We start from the raw sequence: 15,779 nt of genomic DNA, 5'->3' as shown, positions 1-15,779 counted from the left end.
CTATTTTGTATCCGTTCGATTTCAACATGAGTTCACCGAGTCCAAAAGCTGAGACGCATAAAGGCCAAACTAACAGTTTACCCACATGGGGCCGAGGTACACACGTTTCCTTCATGTCGTGGGCGATGAGGGACTGAACGGTCGTGGTTCCTCACTCTCGCAGTCCTCCTGTGCGGTGGCACTGATTGGTACGTCGAATGCGTCCGTCGCTTCCGTTCTGCCGCGACAACACATCCCTTGCACTTGCTCATTTCATTTAGGCCTAGACTTGGTCGCAAGGACCGCAGTGGGAGCGGTAAGAAACCTCAGGAGAACGTCATCGCGTAAGTGGTTGAACTACGACCGTTTTGGTCGTGAGCGTTGAGTCGCGTTGCGTTCTAGCGGGCCAGACCTGCTTGAACCTCATATCCTGCGTTCGCTGAGCAACATCAAAGCAACCTCAATATACACATCATGCGTCGGCTGTCACGTCGTCGTGCTCGACATAGAAGGGGTAGCGTGGCTATTTGGCCGAAACGAGCGCAGTGCTCTGGGTGTTGTGGGGGTGGAATCAATCTCAGAAAACGCGCCAAAGCGACTCACAGCGCAGGAGCTAGGGGCTCCGAAGGGGACGCGGTTCGTGCATGCTGCGTGCGGCAAGAACCACACACTACTGGTTGGGAGTGGGGGTCAATTATGGACAGCTGGTGCAAACCAGGCCGGGCAAGTGAGTGCGCGAGTAAGCTTCTCTCTCGGCCAATGCCTTGATAGCATTTGCTCGTAACAGTGCGGGCATCCTGAATGTCCGCAGATCACCTCTTTCAAGCTCGTGAATGGCCCCAAAGTTGGCGGTGCCAAAGAAGACGTTGTGAAGGCCGCCGCCGGGGTCACATTCTCCATCGTTCTCACAGCGAGTGGCAAAGGTGCAATGACCACTTCATGACATCGGTGCTCTAATATTAACATCCTTGGTGTAGTGTTCTCATTCGGTAGCGGGGAACATGGCCAGCTCGGCAATGGCAAAACCGGTGAACATATTGTCTCCGCAGGCAAGACTGCGTTCGATATTGAGTGGGAGCCCAGTGAGTCCCTTGTTTGTGTCTAGCTTCGTGTTGATCAACGTGTATTTAGTTCCTGTCAAGGGGCTGGATGATAGGGAGATAGTACAGATTGCATGTGGACAACAACATAGTGTCGCACTGACTTCTGAAGGGTATGTGGGCACACCATTGTCGCTATGCGTTCTGCTTATCGGAATCGTTTTCAGACTTGTATATGTATGGGGATACAACGGTTATTGCCGTCTAGGCCTGGGCAATCAACAAGATGTCCTCATCCCGAAACTCGTGCCCCAGGTGCGCTACATGTATTCACTTATGTTCCTTTCTAACAATATCGCACGACCGCTCCAGTTCGCTGGTCCCAACGACATGACAATGGGCGCACAAGTTGTAGCCGGTCCATCGAATACAGTTGTGATTGATCAGCAGAAGATGTACTGGATGGCAGGGAAGGTAAGCCGTCAATTCTTCAGGCTGTCTGTTCATCCGCTGAGGCCATACAGTGGAAAAACACAGGAGATGGTGTGTGTATTTGTCGGGTTGCTATATGCGATCTAGTCAAACTATTGATTCAGGTTCGTCGGGTCAGCCATACTCCACGTTCCGATTCATCCAGGATATAATGTATGCAGCGATCGTCTCGTGCCCGTGTCAGATAACTTGAATTTCTCTCCAGGGGGTGCAAAATCGCCTATGCCAATTGTGGGGGCGTGACCCACTGGGCACTTGCCCCAGACGAAGATGGTAGTATAATGACTATCGCATTCGGTCAGGGCGCTGCTAATGGTGCGCTACATATCCCTGGCTCCCACATCTCGTCCAACTAATCGAGTGTATGCAGGTGAACTCGGCCTGGGGCCCGATGAACCCAAGAGTGCGACAAAACCAACTCGTCTCCAGCCCCTCATTGGAGTTGACATCTTCCAGTATGTTACCCTACGAAGGCGCGATCTGCTGTTCCTGATGGCATGGTGACAGGGTAGCGGCCGGACAAAATACCGCGTTTATGCTAGCAAAACCGAACAGCAAATTGTCTGACCTGCCCAGACATCCTATCGACATTGAGCCTCCCGACGCCTGTGTCGTATGTGGTCAGGATACCGGTGACGACGATGCGCTTCTGGAGTGCGAGAAGGTGCGTGTGTCCGTGTCCTGTCAGTGCACAGATAATTCAACGTCCGGTGCAGTGTGACAACCCATATCATCTAAAATGTCTAGACCCTCCTTTGGATGCAGTTCCTGAGGGCGAGTGGTTTTGTCTGGAGTGCGAGGCGAATCCCGGCGCTCCTGTTGGGCCAGAGGCCAAAACCCAAGCCGCTCAAAGCAAGCTTCAGCCAGAGGAAGACTCGGATGAAGGTGATGAATCAGCGACGAAGACTGGCCAGAAGCGCAAGGCAGCCGCAAAAAGCAAAGCTACAGGTGAGTAGCGCAGTCTGGCTTGCTGTTGTCGATCTAACCTCATTTCTTGCCCAGCGTCCAAGCGGCGCAAATAGGACCAGATGGTCTATCTCGTTGTACATTGTGAGCTCTGGGACATTTTCAACCGATGCGTTGTGTTTTTGTCATGGTGTATTTTTATATGTTTCGGACTTCCGTCGATGTCTTGAGAAAACCGGAAGAGCAATTCCTTGGGACTAGGTTACATCGTTAAATTGACGTACTATATCTTGGGTCTGCTCCGTTCGTAAATAGACGGAGTGCGACCAGTATCAATGACAGGGGTTCAAAGGGTATAACATATCCATGCATGAGCTAGTAAACAGTGTCCATGTACAACTATCCAACGCTACTCGAAGAACTGCATGAGCAGCCACGCCGCGCCGATCCCGATCAAGAAAACAATGACGAATGCGGCGCCCACGTAGAGCAGGATCTCCCGAGTGTCGCTTGAAGACTCGCCGAGTGGCCGAGCGGCCTCCTTGGCGGCCCCGTTGCCCATTCGCTTCTCGATAGCGAGCTGGCGATCCCGCTTCTCCGCGAGCTGGACGATCTGCGTTCGCGCGTCTGTGGGATCGAACACTTGCTGCGCGTTGCCCGACGCCGATTTTGATACACTGACGAACGATGGGTAGTAGTGCTCGCACCACTGCTCAATCTGCGGGTAACGTGCGGTGTTAATCCAACACATGCCGGGAGCAGAGACGCGAGACTGCCGCACCTTTCCACACGCCACAGAGATCTGCAGGAAGCTCGGGTCCCCTGGCACGGCCTTGCTGTGGATTTTTCGCGCGTAGTCGCGGAAGATGTAGGCCACGTCCCGCGGGTTCGTTGACCGCATGATCAGCTGCGGGAACGCTAGCAATCGAAAATTCCGGTCTAGGAGAGGTGAATGCGCACCGAAGCAGCCTCCGCCTTGCGGATCTTGATGTTCCGCTGGAACATCTCGTAGTTCATGAAGCACAGACAGAGCGTCGCGATCGCCATAGTCTGCGGGATCGCGCAGAAGTTGAACACGCTCTGCTGCTTGAGCAGGCGGAGGTAGTCGAGCGCGTCGACGGCGTGCGAGAGCACGTCGACGACCATCGCGCTCTGCACCCACAGCGCCTGCTGCTCGTTGCCGGGCTGGCACATCTGCTCCATCGCGGTGAACGCGGGGCGCCCGACGGCCTTGCCGTACACCGCGCGGCCCCAGATCTCGCGCGGCCAGAAGAAGCGGCGCTGCTCGATGTCCTCGCGGTAGTCGCGGATGATGTTGGTCTTCTGCAGCATGAGGCCCATCGAGTTCGCGAGCGCGAGCTGCGTGCCGAGCCACGGCGCCTCCTTGCCCGACGCGGCCCATATGCGCGTGAGGCCCTCGCCGACGAGCCCCGCGACGTAGTGGCAGTAGAGGTCGTACTCGGCGCTCTTCTCGACGTACACCTCGCCTGTCGTCGCCGCGCGGTGCGCGTAGTCCGCCATCCCGGTCTCCATCTTCAGCGTGATGTCGATGATGACGTCGCGATATCTATATGTTGAGACGTCAGCCGAGGGGCGGCGGTATGACAGATGGGACGGGAAGCTTACCGCGCATCCAGGAGGTTTATTTCCTCTGCGACGACGTCGTACTCGACGAGCAGCTGCCGGTCCTTTTCATCCGGGCCGTTCTCGGTGAACGTCCAGCCTGGCTTGACCGCGTACTCGTGGAAGGCGCGCAGCAGTGGCTGCTTTTTGTCGTCTGATAGGGTCATGTCATCTTCGATTGTGTCCAATGCCCGCAGTACCAGGTAGAACAAGCAGATCTAGAAATGCTCATGGTCAGCATGTTCCCTTCCTTATGTCATAACCGCGTGCATGGCAAAGGGGACCACGTCTTGTCCTCGGGCGTGTGAGTCTGCAAACAGCCTTCTGAGAGTGCTTCGAAGTGTGCGCCCTCTGGTACCCTCACAAAAAGGCGGGTGATAATCTTGAACACCCATGCCAGTGCAGCTACACTCAATGGTCAAACAGAAAGTATGACCAGAATATGTAACGGATAAACCCCACAAACGCGCTCCTGGAATGCCTTGCGAGGCATATACCCATAAAGGTGAAGACAGATGGAAGCCTTCTACGGAATATCAGACAGCGGGCGCGACGCCGGGGTTGCGCCTCCGTGCCCTACATGAGACGGTGGCAACTTGAAGCAAAGGCAGATAGGGCTCAACTGCTCAAGCCATAGTGCAAGTAGGATGATCGCGCTGCGCGCGAGAAATGCAAAAACACTCGTTCACTCACCACTCTTGCCAAGTCGCCGTCTAACTCCCTGATGACGCCCGCAAAGCTCCTGCTCGTCAGGTCCAGGAATTCCCAGCATCTTCGCATGGGCACACGATTCCATCCTGAGTGTGCATGCTCGCTCGGTGCTGTGATGTCGCGATTGCTTTCGTGCCAGAGCTTGTACTGGATGAGCGTGCGGAACTCAAGGGGGTGCGTGAGCAGCAAGACAAGCATTGACATGGCGCCCATTGCGAATTTTGTGTGCAGCACGACGGACGCTGGCGAGCAAGTATACGTCACGGGGGAGAGCCAGGAAGGGGCGTTGAGTGAAACCGTCTGGGGTAAGGAGGGGTGGTACGATATACTTATACGCGAAATTCTGGGACCGGCGCGTGCGTGACAGGGGCGATTGGGAGGCGATTCTCCAAGCCGGTGTCAGTGCTGCTCCCCCTTGACCAGCATGTCAGACATCTGAGCATTCTCAGGACCGCTCGTTTTCCCGCACAGTGCGTTCGGGCCGCTGTCGTTCCACCTGCCCCGCTCACCAATCGTCGCTCCCGAATAGGACCCTCGGGTACAACATCTCCATGGACGCTGCCGTCACCCCTCCGCTCCGCGTACTCGTCGCCCGCGCCGAGGGCATCTCGGCAGCCGCTGCCCAGTCCCGCTTACATGCCTTCCTGAACAAATACGAGGACCGTCGCAGGCTCGCGTCCAACGGCGGCGACTCGACCATCTCAGCTCAGCTGGAAAAACTGACAGACGCATTGAACGAAGAAGCTGATGCGCGCATGAAGCACGCCTCGCAGAAGTAAACGCCGCGAAGGTCGGCATGCGTTTCGTTGTCGATATAATGGTCTACTCACCAGGACTAGTACTGTGTTTGCCTTTCAGAGATCGCTAGACCTGAGTCATAAAAGCTGTCTCATTCAATTACTGTCTTGGGCACGATCCCTTCCAATCAACTTCCGTTCTCATCATGTTCGCACTGTATGACATCTACAACAACGTGCCTATCTGACATCGTGGTTGTCTGACCAATGAGACAATATCTCTCAACAGAGTTATGCTTCAATATCGCCCATGACTATCACCTTGTGCAACGCCTCCTCGCGCTATTCACGTTCTGTCAGCAAGGGCCCCTCTGGCTCTCAAGCTGAACTCGTTGTCCCCATTCACTTGGTGGATATAGTTCATTCCAGGTGTCTAACCGTGACGTCGTCGATAACCACCGCAGCGCAACTAGGCAAGTTTGGTCATTCCCAGTGGTGATTGGGAGCCACCATCATGTCCAAGTCCCGCTTACAGGCATATTCATTGCCAAGTGTTAATGCGGCCACATAATCCATCGTGCGACGCCTGTGCCCGTCGGACTGCGTTTGCTCTTTCATTTGCAATTGTCCATTTCATCATGTCAATTATGCATCAATACCTGGATAGCAATTTGCCGCACTGTTACCGCTCGCTTTTTTGACACGATTCTGGCATCCATTACATAGTACAATAGTAGTGAGTCTTCCTACTCAAGGGCGCTATGAAAGTTCTCGAGACGAGTAAGCGTATGTCTCGCTTTCTCAATGCTAATAAGTGTGATGTGCCTGAGGGTTTTTCAACCAAGGTACTAATTCTGCTGTAGTTGCTAGTAGGCGTGGTGTTGACAGCATATATAATTTCCACGCTCGGGCTCGTACCGCTCGTCCCATTCCTGCATCCAGACAATCGCGGCAGTGGGATACAGATATCGAATTGCACAAAACCATCTGGTATGAAATTACTAGTGTTAAATCGTAGCTGCGTAAGTGCGTACTGGTAGCAAGGTAGCGAGAAGCAAAAGGTTTGGGCCTGGCCGGGAATTGAACCCGGGACCTCCTCCATTTTGAGATAACCCTAAGAAGGAATCATACTACTAGACCACCAGGCCTTATCACATGCGCACAGATAATATATTACAAGGCACAAGCGCCTAGTATAGCCACTTGCTAAGATCCTCCAGAGCCTCACCAGTACTAGGCGACTCTAAGACCATGGCGTCCACCAGCTCCGCGCCGCAAGGGGACCCTCTAGACAACATCTTCCAAGGTCTCCGGAGCAAGAGTCATGAAACCAGAGTGCAATCAGCGATCGAGCTGCAACGCTACGTGTGTTGAGCCTCATATTCGTGTTCATAGTGTCTCACTCGCGTTCCGGTAGGTGTCGAACACGGTGCACGACGGCTTCACTGATACAGCGGCGAAACTATGGGACGACCGAATCAATCGGCGGATATTTGAGTTGATCCACAGTCAGAACACGGCGGATAACTTAGGAGGTGTATTGGCCATAGGTGCGTCCAAATACTAAGCCACCTTGCTAAACACACTGACTGCGAGCAGATTATCTTCTGAACGCGGAGGGCGAAGGCGCGATTGAGTATAGAGAGAACTTATACCGCTTCTACAACTATGTCAGGACGCTCCTCCCGAGCTCGGACATCGATGTCATGCTTGCGGCGTCGAAGACCCTGGGACACATAGCTGCAGTCGGCGGCGGGTCCTCGCTGCTTGGCAACAGCTGGCTCGACAAGGAGGTGCCGATTGCGATCACCCTGCTGCAGGCCGACAAACAGGAGCCGGGACGCTATGCCGGTGTGCTCATCCTCAAGGAGCTCGCGCGCAACAGCCCGACGTTCTTCCACTCGCACATCGGCCTGGTCTTCGAGAAGATCCTCACCCCCCTGCGGGACACGCGGATCATCGTCCGGGAGAGCGCGGCAGAGCTGTTGGCGGCGTGTCTGGAGATCATAACGCAGCGTGAGCGTCAGACCCCCAGCCCGTACTTGATGAAGATCCTCTCCGACGCGCAGCTGGGGCTTAGGATGGCACAGCCGGAAGTCATCCACGGGTCTCTACTTACATACCGGGAGCTACTACTGCACGGGGGGATGGTGAGTGCTCAAGTGCTCTCGGGATTAATCATCATCGAAGGTGCTGAACCACATCCGTCGTAGTTCATGAAAGAGAACTTCCTCGATGCAGCGGAACAGATATTGACCTTCAAAATCCACAAAGACGCGCTCGTGCGCAAGATGGTCATTACGCTGATCCCCACCCTCGCTGTCTACGACCCACAGACATTTTCCGAGCACTACCTGCATCGCGCTATGGGTCATCTTGTGACCCAACTTGACAAGCCAAACGAGAGATCAGTCGGTATGACGAATCCGTATATTGTATTGGCTTTCGCTCATGTCGCTTGTGCGCAGCCTTCATTGCTATTGGGCATGTCGCCAGCGCTATGGGGAGCGACATGAAGCCCTTCCTGGATTCTGTCATGGCGCATATTAAACAAGGATTGCAGATACGAGGGTATGCGTGCTTGCCCTCAGGCAGATCCTAGTCTGACCTCATTTGAGCAGAAAGAAGAATGCGCCCTCGGAAGCGCCAATCTTTCAATGTGTCGGCATGCTCGCGTCTGCCGTGGGGCCAAATCTGACGAAGCTTTTGCACGATCAACTCGATCTCATGTTTGCTTGTGGCCTGAGCGAGCCACTACGACAGGCGCTGACTGCGATCGCTGCGCATATTCCTCCTCTGCTGAAGACTATTCAAGGTACGCCGACCTTGAGTCGCGGGAAACCTCCAATCTAACTATTGGGATAGATCGCCTTCTCGATTTGCTGTCTCTCATCTTGAGTGGTCAACATTACAAGCCTCTGGGTGCTCCAGCATCTCTATTGCGCGCTGATTCCAGTAAAGATGGTGGTGCAGCAGAGGTCAGCCCGCCCAGCTATGCTTCGTGCCTTGATATTGACGCTTGCTTGATAGGGTCAGGGTGGCCAGAAGAATTCCGAATTGATTACGCTTGCCTTGATCACTCTGCGCGACTTCGACTTCAGCGGTGCGTTGTTTCCGGCTGAGATTAATGTTTCCTGATGGATTGGGCATAGGGCACGTGCTAAATGCGTTCATTCGCGACTGTGCACTCCCGTATTTGGAGGAGGACAATGCTGGGGTCAGGCGTGTTGCGGCCGAAACATGCTGTCGTCTCTTCATGCGAGATCCTATAGTCTATCAAGCCAGCAACCATTCGATAGAAATCATCAGCGATGTCATCGATAAAGTGTTGACTGTTGGTATTGCTGACCCAGGTCTGTATTCGTTCTCCTCCAAGGAATTGTTCTAGCTCACGCATCGCAGATCCCACTATCAGGCAAATTGTGTTGTCCTCGCTGCATGAACGGTTCGATAAACACCTAGCACAAGCCGAGAATGTCCGGGCCCTGTTCATTGCTGTGAACGATGAGGTGTTCGAGAATCGCGTCACTGCCGTTAGCCTGATTGGTCGCCTCGCATTGCACAATCCAGCCTACGTCATGCCGTCGCTACGCAAAATCCTCATCCAGCTGTTGACAGAACTGGAGTATTCGACTGTCACGTATGTCGATCTTTCTTGCTCGCAGTGAGCATAGGTCCTCATGTTCCATGCAGGCGTAGCAGGGAAGAGTGTACCCGCCTCTTGACACTTCTAGTCAGCGCTACGCAGCGCCTCATCAAGCCGTATGCGATCCCCATGCTACGGGTCTTGCTTCCAAAGGCCAACGACCCCAACCCCACTGTTGCTGCCAACATTCTCATGTGTCTGGGAGAGCTTACGCGAGTTGGAGGGGAGGATGTAACTCCTAACGTCCCTGAGCTTATGCAGGTTATTCTGTCTAAGCTTGCAGATCCGTCATTACCGAAGCGCGACGCCGCCTTGCATACCCTGGGACAAGTCTGCTCGAGCACGGGCTATGTGGTTACGCCTCTCGTGGACTATCCGCAATTGCTCCAGATTCTGAACAGGATCTTGAAGACAGAGACGAAGCTGAGCGTCAAGCGAGAGGTTGTCAAGGTGCTCGGCATCCTGGGTGCCTTGGATCCCTACAGGCGCAGGGTAAGCTGACTAGCCTATCGAGCTTGATAGGATAGCTTGCTGACCCTTGTTTCAGGCCAAACCCGAAGAGGAGGTTACAACTGAGATGTCTTCTCATCTGGTTGCCGCGATCTCCAGGAATTACTCTGGAGCGAACACTGCGTCAGACGACTATTACCAGGCAGTGGCGATCAACGCGCTTCTTGACATCCTCAAAGATCAGCAAGCCAGCGAGCGTCACCATACTGTGATCGAAGCCATTATGTCAATATTCAAAACGCAGGGCCTGAAATGTGCCACGTTCCTTCCTCAGGTTGATACAGGTTTGTTGTTGTTATACTTTCGCTGACGGTTCATTGCAAACTGCAGATCATACCTGCCTTTGCGTCCGTTGCGCGGGCATCCGCAGCACGTATTCAAGTATTTCATCTTGAGCAGCTAGCCATTCTGGTCGGCATAATCAAGCAGCATGTCCGCAATTATATGCCACATATTTTCAGCCTCATAACCGACCTATGGGAAAACGCCCCACTGCGGCTGCCGTTGGTATCATTGATAGAAGCACTCGGCAAGGCTCTGGACGCTGAGTTCAAGCCTTTCCTACCCACAATCCTACCTCTGGTCCTCAAGGTCTTCGACGGCGAATTCAATGAGAAGGCTACGAGCACCCAGATCAAAATATTCGATGCATTCCTCACCTTTGGTGCCAACATCGAGGAGTATCTGCAGCTTGTGATTCCGATCATTGTCAAAACTTTCGAGAAAACCGAAGCACCCATCCCGCTACGGAAGAAGGCTATTCAGACAATTGATGGCCTCTCCAGGAAGGTCAATTTCTCGGACCACGCTTCTCGTATTATACATCCTCTGGTCCGAGTCTTGAACGATAGTACCAACGATATGCGTATGACTGTCATGGACACCCTGTGTACAATGGTCCTTCAGCTCGGATCCGATTTCGCCGTCTTTGTTCCCACTGTAAACAAGGTTTGCCGGTTGATACAGCGCAGTTATTGCCTTCTGACCACCCTCGTAGTGCCTCGTGCGTAACCGGGTATCCCATCCTCGCTACGAGAATCTCGTCTCGAAGCTCCTTAACGGCGAGCGCCTACCTCAAGAGGCTGGTCTAGCCGAGTTTCCGTGCGTGGAGTTCATGAATCTATTGTCTTCCTAAATAATCGGAACGTGTTTGCTAGCGAGAGTTCCAAGGCTGCCGAGTTGTCAGCGCCTGCAGAGGCCACTAGAATGACGGTGAACCAACAGCACCTCAGGGATGCATGGGACGTATCACAAGTTTCGGGCAAGGACGACTGGATAAAGTGGATGCACGGGATATCAGTCGAATTCATGAAGGAATCCCCTTCTCATGCGCTGCGGGCGTGTATGAGTCTTGTCGACATTCATCAACCACTTGCCAAGGAGCTATTCAACGCTGCATTCATATCGTGTTGGGGTGAATTGTTTGACCACTTTCAGGTAAGCCATTATCTTTGTCGTTGCTCGCCTAATTCTTACATATTGCATCTACAGGAGGACCTCGTTCGGTCGATTGAATGTGCTATCACTTCCCCCCATGCACCGTCTGAAGTAGTGCATCGCCTGTTGAATCTTGCCGAGTTCATGGAACATGAGGAGAAGCCTCTGCCGATAGAGAACCGTGTACTTGGAGAATATGCGATGAAATTCCATGCATATGCGAAAGCGCTGCACTACAAGGAACTCGAATTCTTCACGGAGACATCGCCAACGATCATCGAGTCCCTGCTCGGCATCAACTCCAAGTTGCAACAACATGACGCTGCCTGGGGTACCCTTTTGATTGCTCGCGAACAATACGACGTCAGCAAACATGAAGAATGGTATGAAAGGCTGGGGAGGTGGCAGGAGGCTCTCAAGACCTACGGCAAAAAGCTCGAAGATGACCCTGACAACCTCGATGTTGCGATTGGAAGGATGCGGTGTCTGCACGCTCTCGGCGAGTGGAACGATCTCGCTGCTCAAGTAGACGAGCATTGGTCGAAAGCGAGTCACGAGGACCGTCGCGAGATTGCTCCCATGGCGGCTGCGGCTGCATGGTCCCTGAATGATTGGGAATCCATGGAGGACTACATCGCGACCATGAAGTTAGACTCTGCGGACCGTCCTTTCTACAGAGCTATTTTATCCGTTCACCAGAATCAATTCGCGAAGGCTATGGCCCATATAGCTAAGGCACGAGATATGCTAGAACCGGAACTCACTTCTCTAGTTGGAGAGAGCTATGGACGGTCATACAAGTAAGTCTGGCCATCTCAATGCATCCATCATCCTGATTGTATATACGCAGCATTATGGTCCGAGCACAGATGCTCTCCGAGCTAGAGGAGATCATTGCATACAAACAGTATGCCGATCAGCCGGACCGTCAACTTGCCATGAGGAGTACATGGATGAAACGGTCCGTCTCAAATTAATCTTGTGCATCCACAGACTGACCCCGTAGCAGACTGCAGGGTTGCCAACCTGACGTTGAGGTCTGGCAACGCATCCTACAAGTTCGCGCCTTAGTAGTAACTCCGGAGGATGATCCTGTGATGTGGATCAAGTTTGCAAACCTGTGTCGTAAGAATGACCGCATGTTTCTGGCTGAGAAGACGATCAATTCACTGTTGACTCCCGACCGGGTAACTACTACTGCTGATGTTAACGACGGAAGGCACACTGACTTTCACTTGATAGCATACGAAGGCTACGAGCATTGTTGTATATGCCCACCTTAAGTACACATGGGCCGCGGGGAATCGCCAGGAGAGTCTAACTCACTTGCGGCAACTCGCCTCAAATCTCCAGAGGACATTGCAAGCTGAAACGTCGGTGCATCAAAGTGACCTTGCCAGACCGAAGGCAAACCAGAAGCTGGAAGAGATCTCTCGACTACTTGCGCGATGCTACTTCAAACAGGGTCAGTGGCAGGTCGCTCTGCACGAAGACTGGGGGCACGTAAGTGTCGCCTGACCTTATTTTGTGCATGCGAAATGTTTACACATGGTGAAGCGGAATGTCAAGGATATATTGCATTCATATTTCCTCGCGACACATTATGACTCGACGTGGTACAAAGCATGGCACACCTGGGCCTTGGCCAATTTCGAGGTCGTCGGCTATCTGGAAACCCAGGTCGAGAACAAGATGACTGGTGTTCCTCCAGACGATCTAGCAGTGCATATCGTACAGGCCGTTGACGGTAAGTAGCTTTTGGAATGAGCTCTGTTGATGGTTTTGATGCTATGTGATGCCCAGGTTTCTTCCGCTCGATCTCGCTAAGGAATGAGAATGCCCTCCAGGACACTCTGCGCTTGCTCACGCTATGGTTCAAGTACGGAGCACATGAAGATGTTAGCCATGCCATGAGCTCCGGTTTCACCGACCTGGAGGTGGACACATGGCTAGAAGTCATCCCACAGGTATGCTCTTGAGATAGTCGCATGCCGTTAATCCTTCACGAACTGCATAGATCATTGCTCGTATCCAAACGCCAAGCGCGAACATTCGCCGAAATCTGAACAACCTGCTCATTGACGTTGGAAAGCACCACCCGCAAGCCCTGGTGTATCCGCTTACCGTAGCTTCAAAGTCCTCTAGTGAGGTACGAAAGAAAGCAGCCCTCAACATCATGAACAGGATGCGAGAACATAGTCCGACAATCGTTGATCAAGTATGGCTGCCTACTCGTGTACACCGTCTTCAACACTAATGTCTTTCCAGGCGCTTTTGGTCAGTCATGAGCTCATCCGGGTTGCTATCCTCTGGCACGAAATGTGGCATGAAGGCTTGGAAGAGGCATCACGACTATACTTCACGGATCATGATCCAGAGGGTATGATCGTGTTTTTGGAGCCTTTGCACGAGATGCTTGAAGCGGTACGCCCTCTGGCAGCCATGGTAGATCGAAGACTCACATCAAGCTAGGGTCCGAAAACCGCTCGAGAGACCTCATTCACTCAAGTATTTGGCCGTGATCTGCACGAAGCTCGTGAAGCGTGCAGACACTGGCGCACATATGGCGAACAGCGCGACCTAGACCGAGCGTGGGAGATCTACTATTCAGTTCGTTCTTTCGTCAGGTCTCGACCAGCTTTCGCTTACCGTATGTCCCCAGGTGTTCAAGAAGGTTGAAAGTCAACTAAGACAGTTGACAACGCTGGACCTACAGTTTGTTTCGCCGGAGTTGCTCAAGGCTCGTGATCTAGAACTTGCAGTCCCAGGTATGACGCCGCAAGCTGCCTGCATGAATTCGTGCCTAATGTGCTTCACTGTATTAGGTACCTATCAGAGTGGGCGCCCGATCGTGACGATCATCTACTTCGCTACAAAGCTCTCCGTCATTCAATCTAAGCAACGGCCCAGACGCCTGTCCCTGAAAGGCAGCGACGGGAGGGACTACCAATTTGTTCTGAAAGGTTCATGTCATGTTTTACATTTACAGTGTGTGTGGCTTACCAATGCATTCTAAGGTCATGAGGACTTGCGGCAAGACGAGCGAGTCATGCAGCTCTTCAGCTTGGTGAACAACCTCCTGTCGGTCGACACTGACTGCTTCAAGCGGCGTTTGCACATTCAACGATTCCCCGTCATACCCTTGGCTCCCAACGCTGGTCTGCTTGGTTGGGTGCAAGACAGCGATACGTTGCACGTGCTTGTCCGCGACTATCGAGAGTCGAGGAAGATCCTGCTCAATATCGAGTACCGACTAATGTTACAGGTGGGTAACCTGCTATGTATCGTTCGCCGTCTCATAAAGTATTCGCAGATGGCGCCAGACTACGAGAACCTCATCCTTCTACAGAAGATCGAGGTGTTCGAGTACGCGTTAGAAAATACGACTGGGCAGGACTTGTACCGTGTGCTGTGGTTGAAGAGCGCGAATTCGGAGCACTGGCTCGAGCGGCGTGCGACGTACACCCGCTCGCTCGCTGTAAACAGCATGGTCGGGCATATCCTCGGGCTGGGCGATCGGCACCCGTCGAACCTGATGCTCGAGCGTAATACGGGCAAAATGGTGCACATCGACTTCGGCGACTGCTTCGAGGTCGCGATGCACCGCGAAAAGTTCCCGGAGAAGATTCCCTTCCGACTGACACGCATGCTGACGCACGCGATGGAGGTTAGCATTTCTCTTTCGATATGACGACTTTATCCTGATGCTGGTGTCGACCTATATAGGTCAGTGGCATTGAGGGCAGCTTCAGGAACACGTGCGAGATCAGCATGAAGGTGCTGCGCGACAACAAGGAGTCTCTCATGGCTGTGCTAGAGGCGTTCGTGTATGACCCGCTCATTAGCTGGAGATTGATGCAGACGGACGCCGAGTCTCGTCAAGGTAAATCCTTGTCTCTCTCCCAAGTCTGAGTAGTACTCATGGTTGTAACAGTGAAAGATCGGCCGGAGGCGTCCCGTACTACAGCTTTCCCTCAAGGGCCTATTCGTAAGCTAAAGGCGGACGAGAACGATATTTTCAATGGTGTGTGCATTTTCTATCCTAGACAATCTCATCTACTGATCATGGGTATCAGAGCATCATGAAGTGCGCAATGAGCGTGCTCTGAGTGTGTACAACCGCGTGCAGCACAAACTGACAGGCAAGGACGCCATGAACTATCTGTTCCTCCTCGCAATAACGTATCACTGTACAGGGCGTGACTTCAACCCTGACGTTTCACTCACTGTCGCCGCGCAAGTTGACAAGCTGATTATTCAAGCTACTTCGTTAGAGAATCTGTGTCAATGTTTCTCCGGATGGTGCGTGTTCTGTGAGATTGCTTGAAGAAGTCGTCCTGATCTATCATGCGTTAGGTGTGCATTCTGGTGATTTTCTGGGGAATGTCAAGCTGTATCTATAGAATGTCCTGCTTTCGTGCGCTGAGCCCTGTCCGTTGTATGCTACGTCCCATGTATATTACCTTGGATGTTACTAGATAATCACATGCCTCTTCTTTCGATTACAGCGAACGATTTGATGTTGAGTAGGAGCGTCCGCACCAACTACTGTAACTGTTCTCCACGGCCAGTGATCCGAGGCTTGTACGTACTTCCACATTCGATCCTACGGCTGCGTGCTCGTATCAAAACTGTAATGCCTATATAGCGAGACGAATGTCAGTGCATCTTTGCTCAGTTGCAGCTCCTAGATCACCA

General features: G+C 52.8%; 4 protein-coding genes and 1 non-coding gene across 5 annotated transcripts; 3 read left to right on the top strand and 2 right to left on the bottom strand.

Annotated features, from left to right (window-relative positions):
* Positions 1-162: 162 nt before the first annotated feature.
* POSPLADRAFT_1137330 (hypothetical protein) lies at positions 163-2,467 on the top strand (the record flags this gene model as incomplete). The annotated part of the gene is made up of 14 exons (XM_024484782.1): positions 163-188; positions 261-323; positions 382-706; positions 767-902; positions 957-1,061; positions 1,111-1,192; positions 1,247-1,334; positions 1,392-1,493; positions 1,544-1,562; positions 1,616-1,664; positions 1,717-1,826; positions 1,882-1,966; positions 2,019-2,175; positions 2,228-2,467. Coding segments are annotated over 14 exons (1,587 nt in total), but the record flags the coding sequence as incomplete, so codon positions are not given.
* A 359-nt stretch (positions 2,468-2,826) lies between these two features.
* Positions 2,827-4,964, bottom strand: POSPLADRAFT_1179615 (hypothetical protein; the record flags this gene model as incomplete). The annotated part of the gene is made up of 5 exons (XM_024488682.1): positions 2,827-3,135; positions 3,199-3,324; positions 3,378-3,984; positions 4,044-4,258; positions 4,734-4,964. The coding sequence occupies 5 exons, from the start codon at positions 4,962-4,964 to the stop codon at positions 2,827-2,829; spliced, it is 1,488 nt and encodes a 495-aa protein (XP_024340806.1).
* POSPLADRAFT_1039255 (hypothetical protein) lies at positions 4,818-5,740 on the top strand. Its single transcript, XM_024477516.1, has 4 exons — positions 4,818-4,925; positions 4,986-5,227; positions 5,284-5,541; positions 5,594-5,740. Exon 3 carries the CDS (start codon positions 5,303-5,305, stop codon positions 5,528-5,530), a length of 228 nt encoding a protein of 75 aa, XP_024340805.1. The 5' UTR covers positions 4,818-4,925; positions 4,986-5,227; positions 5,284-5,302; the 3' UTR covers positions 5,531-5,541; positions 5,594-5,740.
* Positions 5,741-6,553: 813 nt separating this feature from the next.
* POSPLADRAFT_t49 lies at positions 6,554-6,636 on the bottom strand. Its single transcript has one exon. It is a non-coding gene; the product is annotated as a tRNA-Pro (tRNA).
* Positions 6,637-6,739: 103 nt separating this feature from the next.
* Positions 6,740-15,585, top strand: POSPLADRAFT_1065405 (hypothetical protein; the record flags this gene model as incomplete). Its single annotated transcript, XM_024481940.1, has 33 exons — positions 6,740-6,853; positions 6,906-7,038; positions 7,088-7,638; positions 7,702-7,903; positions 7,957-8,065; positions 8,110-8,303; positions 8,354-8,466; positions 8,519-8,591; positions 8,641-8,841; positions 8,891-9,128; positions 9,182-9,626; positions 9,682-9,918; positions 9,975-10,592; positions 10,642-10,745; positions 10,802-11,081; positions 11,136-11,881; positions 11,932-12,042; positions 12,091-12,268; positions 12,324-12,584; positions 12,639-12,828; positions 12,885-13,048; positions 13,099-13,299; positions 13,350-13,505; positions 13,554-13,691; positions 13,744-13,849; positions 13,907-14,044; positions 14,099-14,346; positions 14,395-14,748; positions 14,808-14,964; positions 15,016-15,105; positions 15,158-15,223; positions 15,278-15,383; positions 15,438-15,585. 33 exons carry the CDS (start codon positions 6,740-6,742, stop codon positions 15,451-15,453), a joined length of 7,038 nt encoding a protein of 2,345 aa, XP_024340804.1. The 3' UTR covers positions 15,454-15,585.
* Positions 15,586-15,779: the final 194 nt, after the last annotated feature.

This window comes from Postia placenta (genome assembly GCF_002117355.1).
Source record: "Postia placenta MAD-698-R-SB12 unplaced genomic scaffold POSPLAscaffold_4, whole genome shotgun sequence".
Lineage (NCBI taxonomy): Eukaryota > Fungi > Basidiomycota > Agaricomycetes > Polyporales > Adustoporiaceae > Rhodonia > Rhodonia placenta.
The sequence above is the reverse complement of the archived record's forward strand: the minus strand, read 5'-3'. Positions and strand labels throughout refer to the sequence as shown.

Bases quoted from the DNA above. Each gene is read 5' to 3' on its own strand.
- POSPLADRAFT_1039255 (XM_024477516.1), top strand. From the start codon at position 5,303: ATGGACGCTGCCGTCACCCCTCCGCTCCGCGTACTCGTCGCCCGCGCC.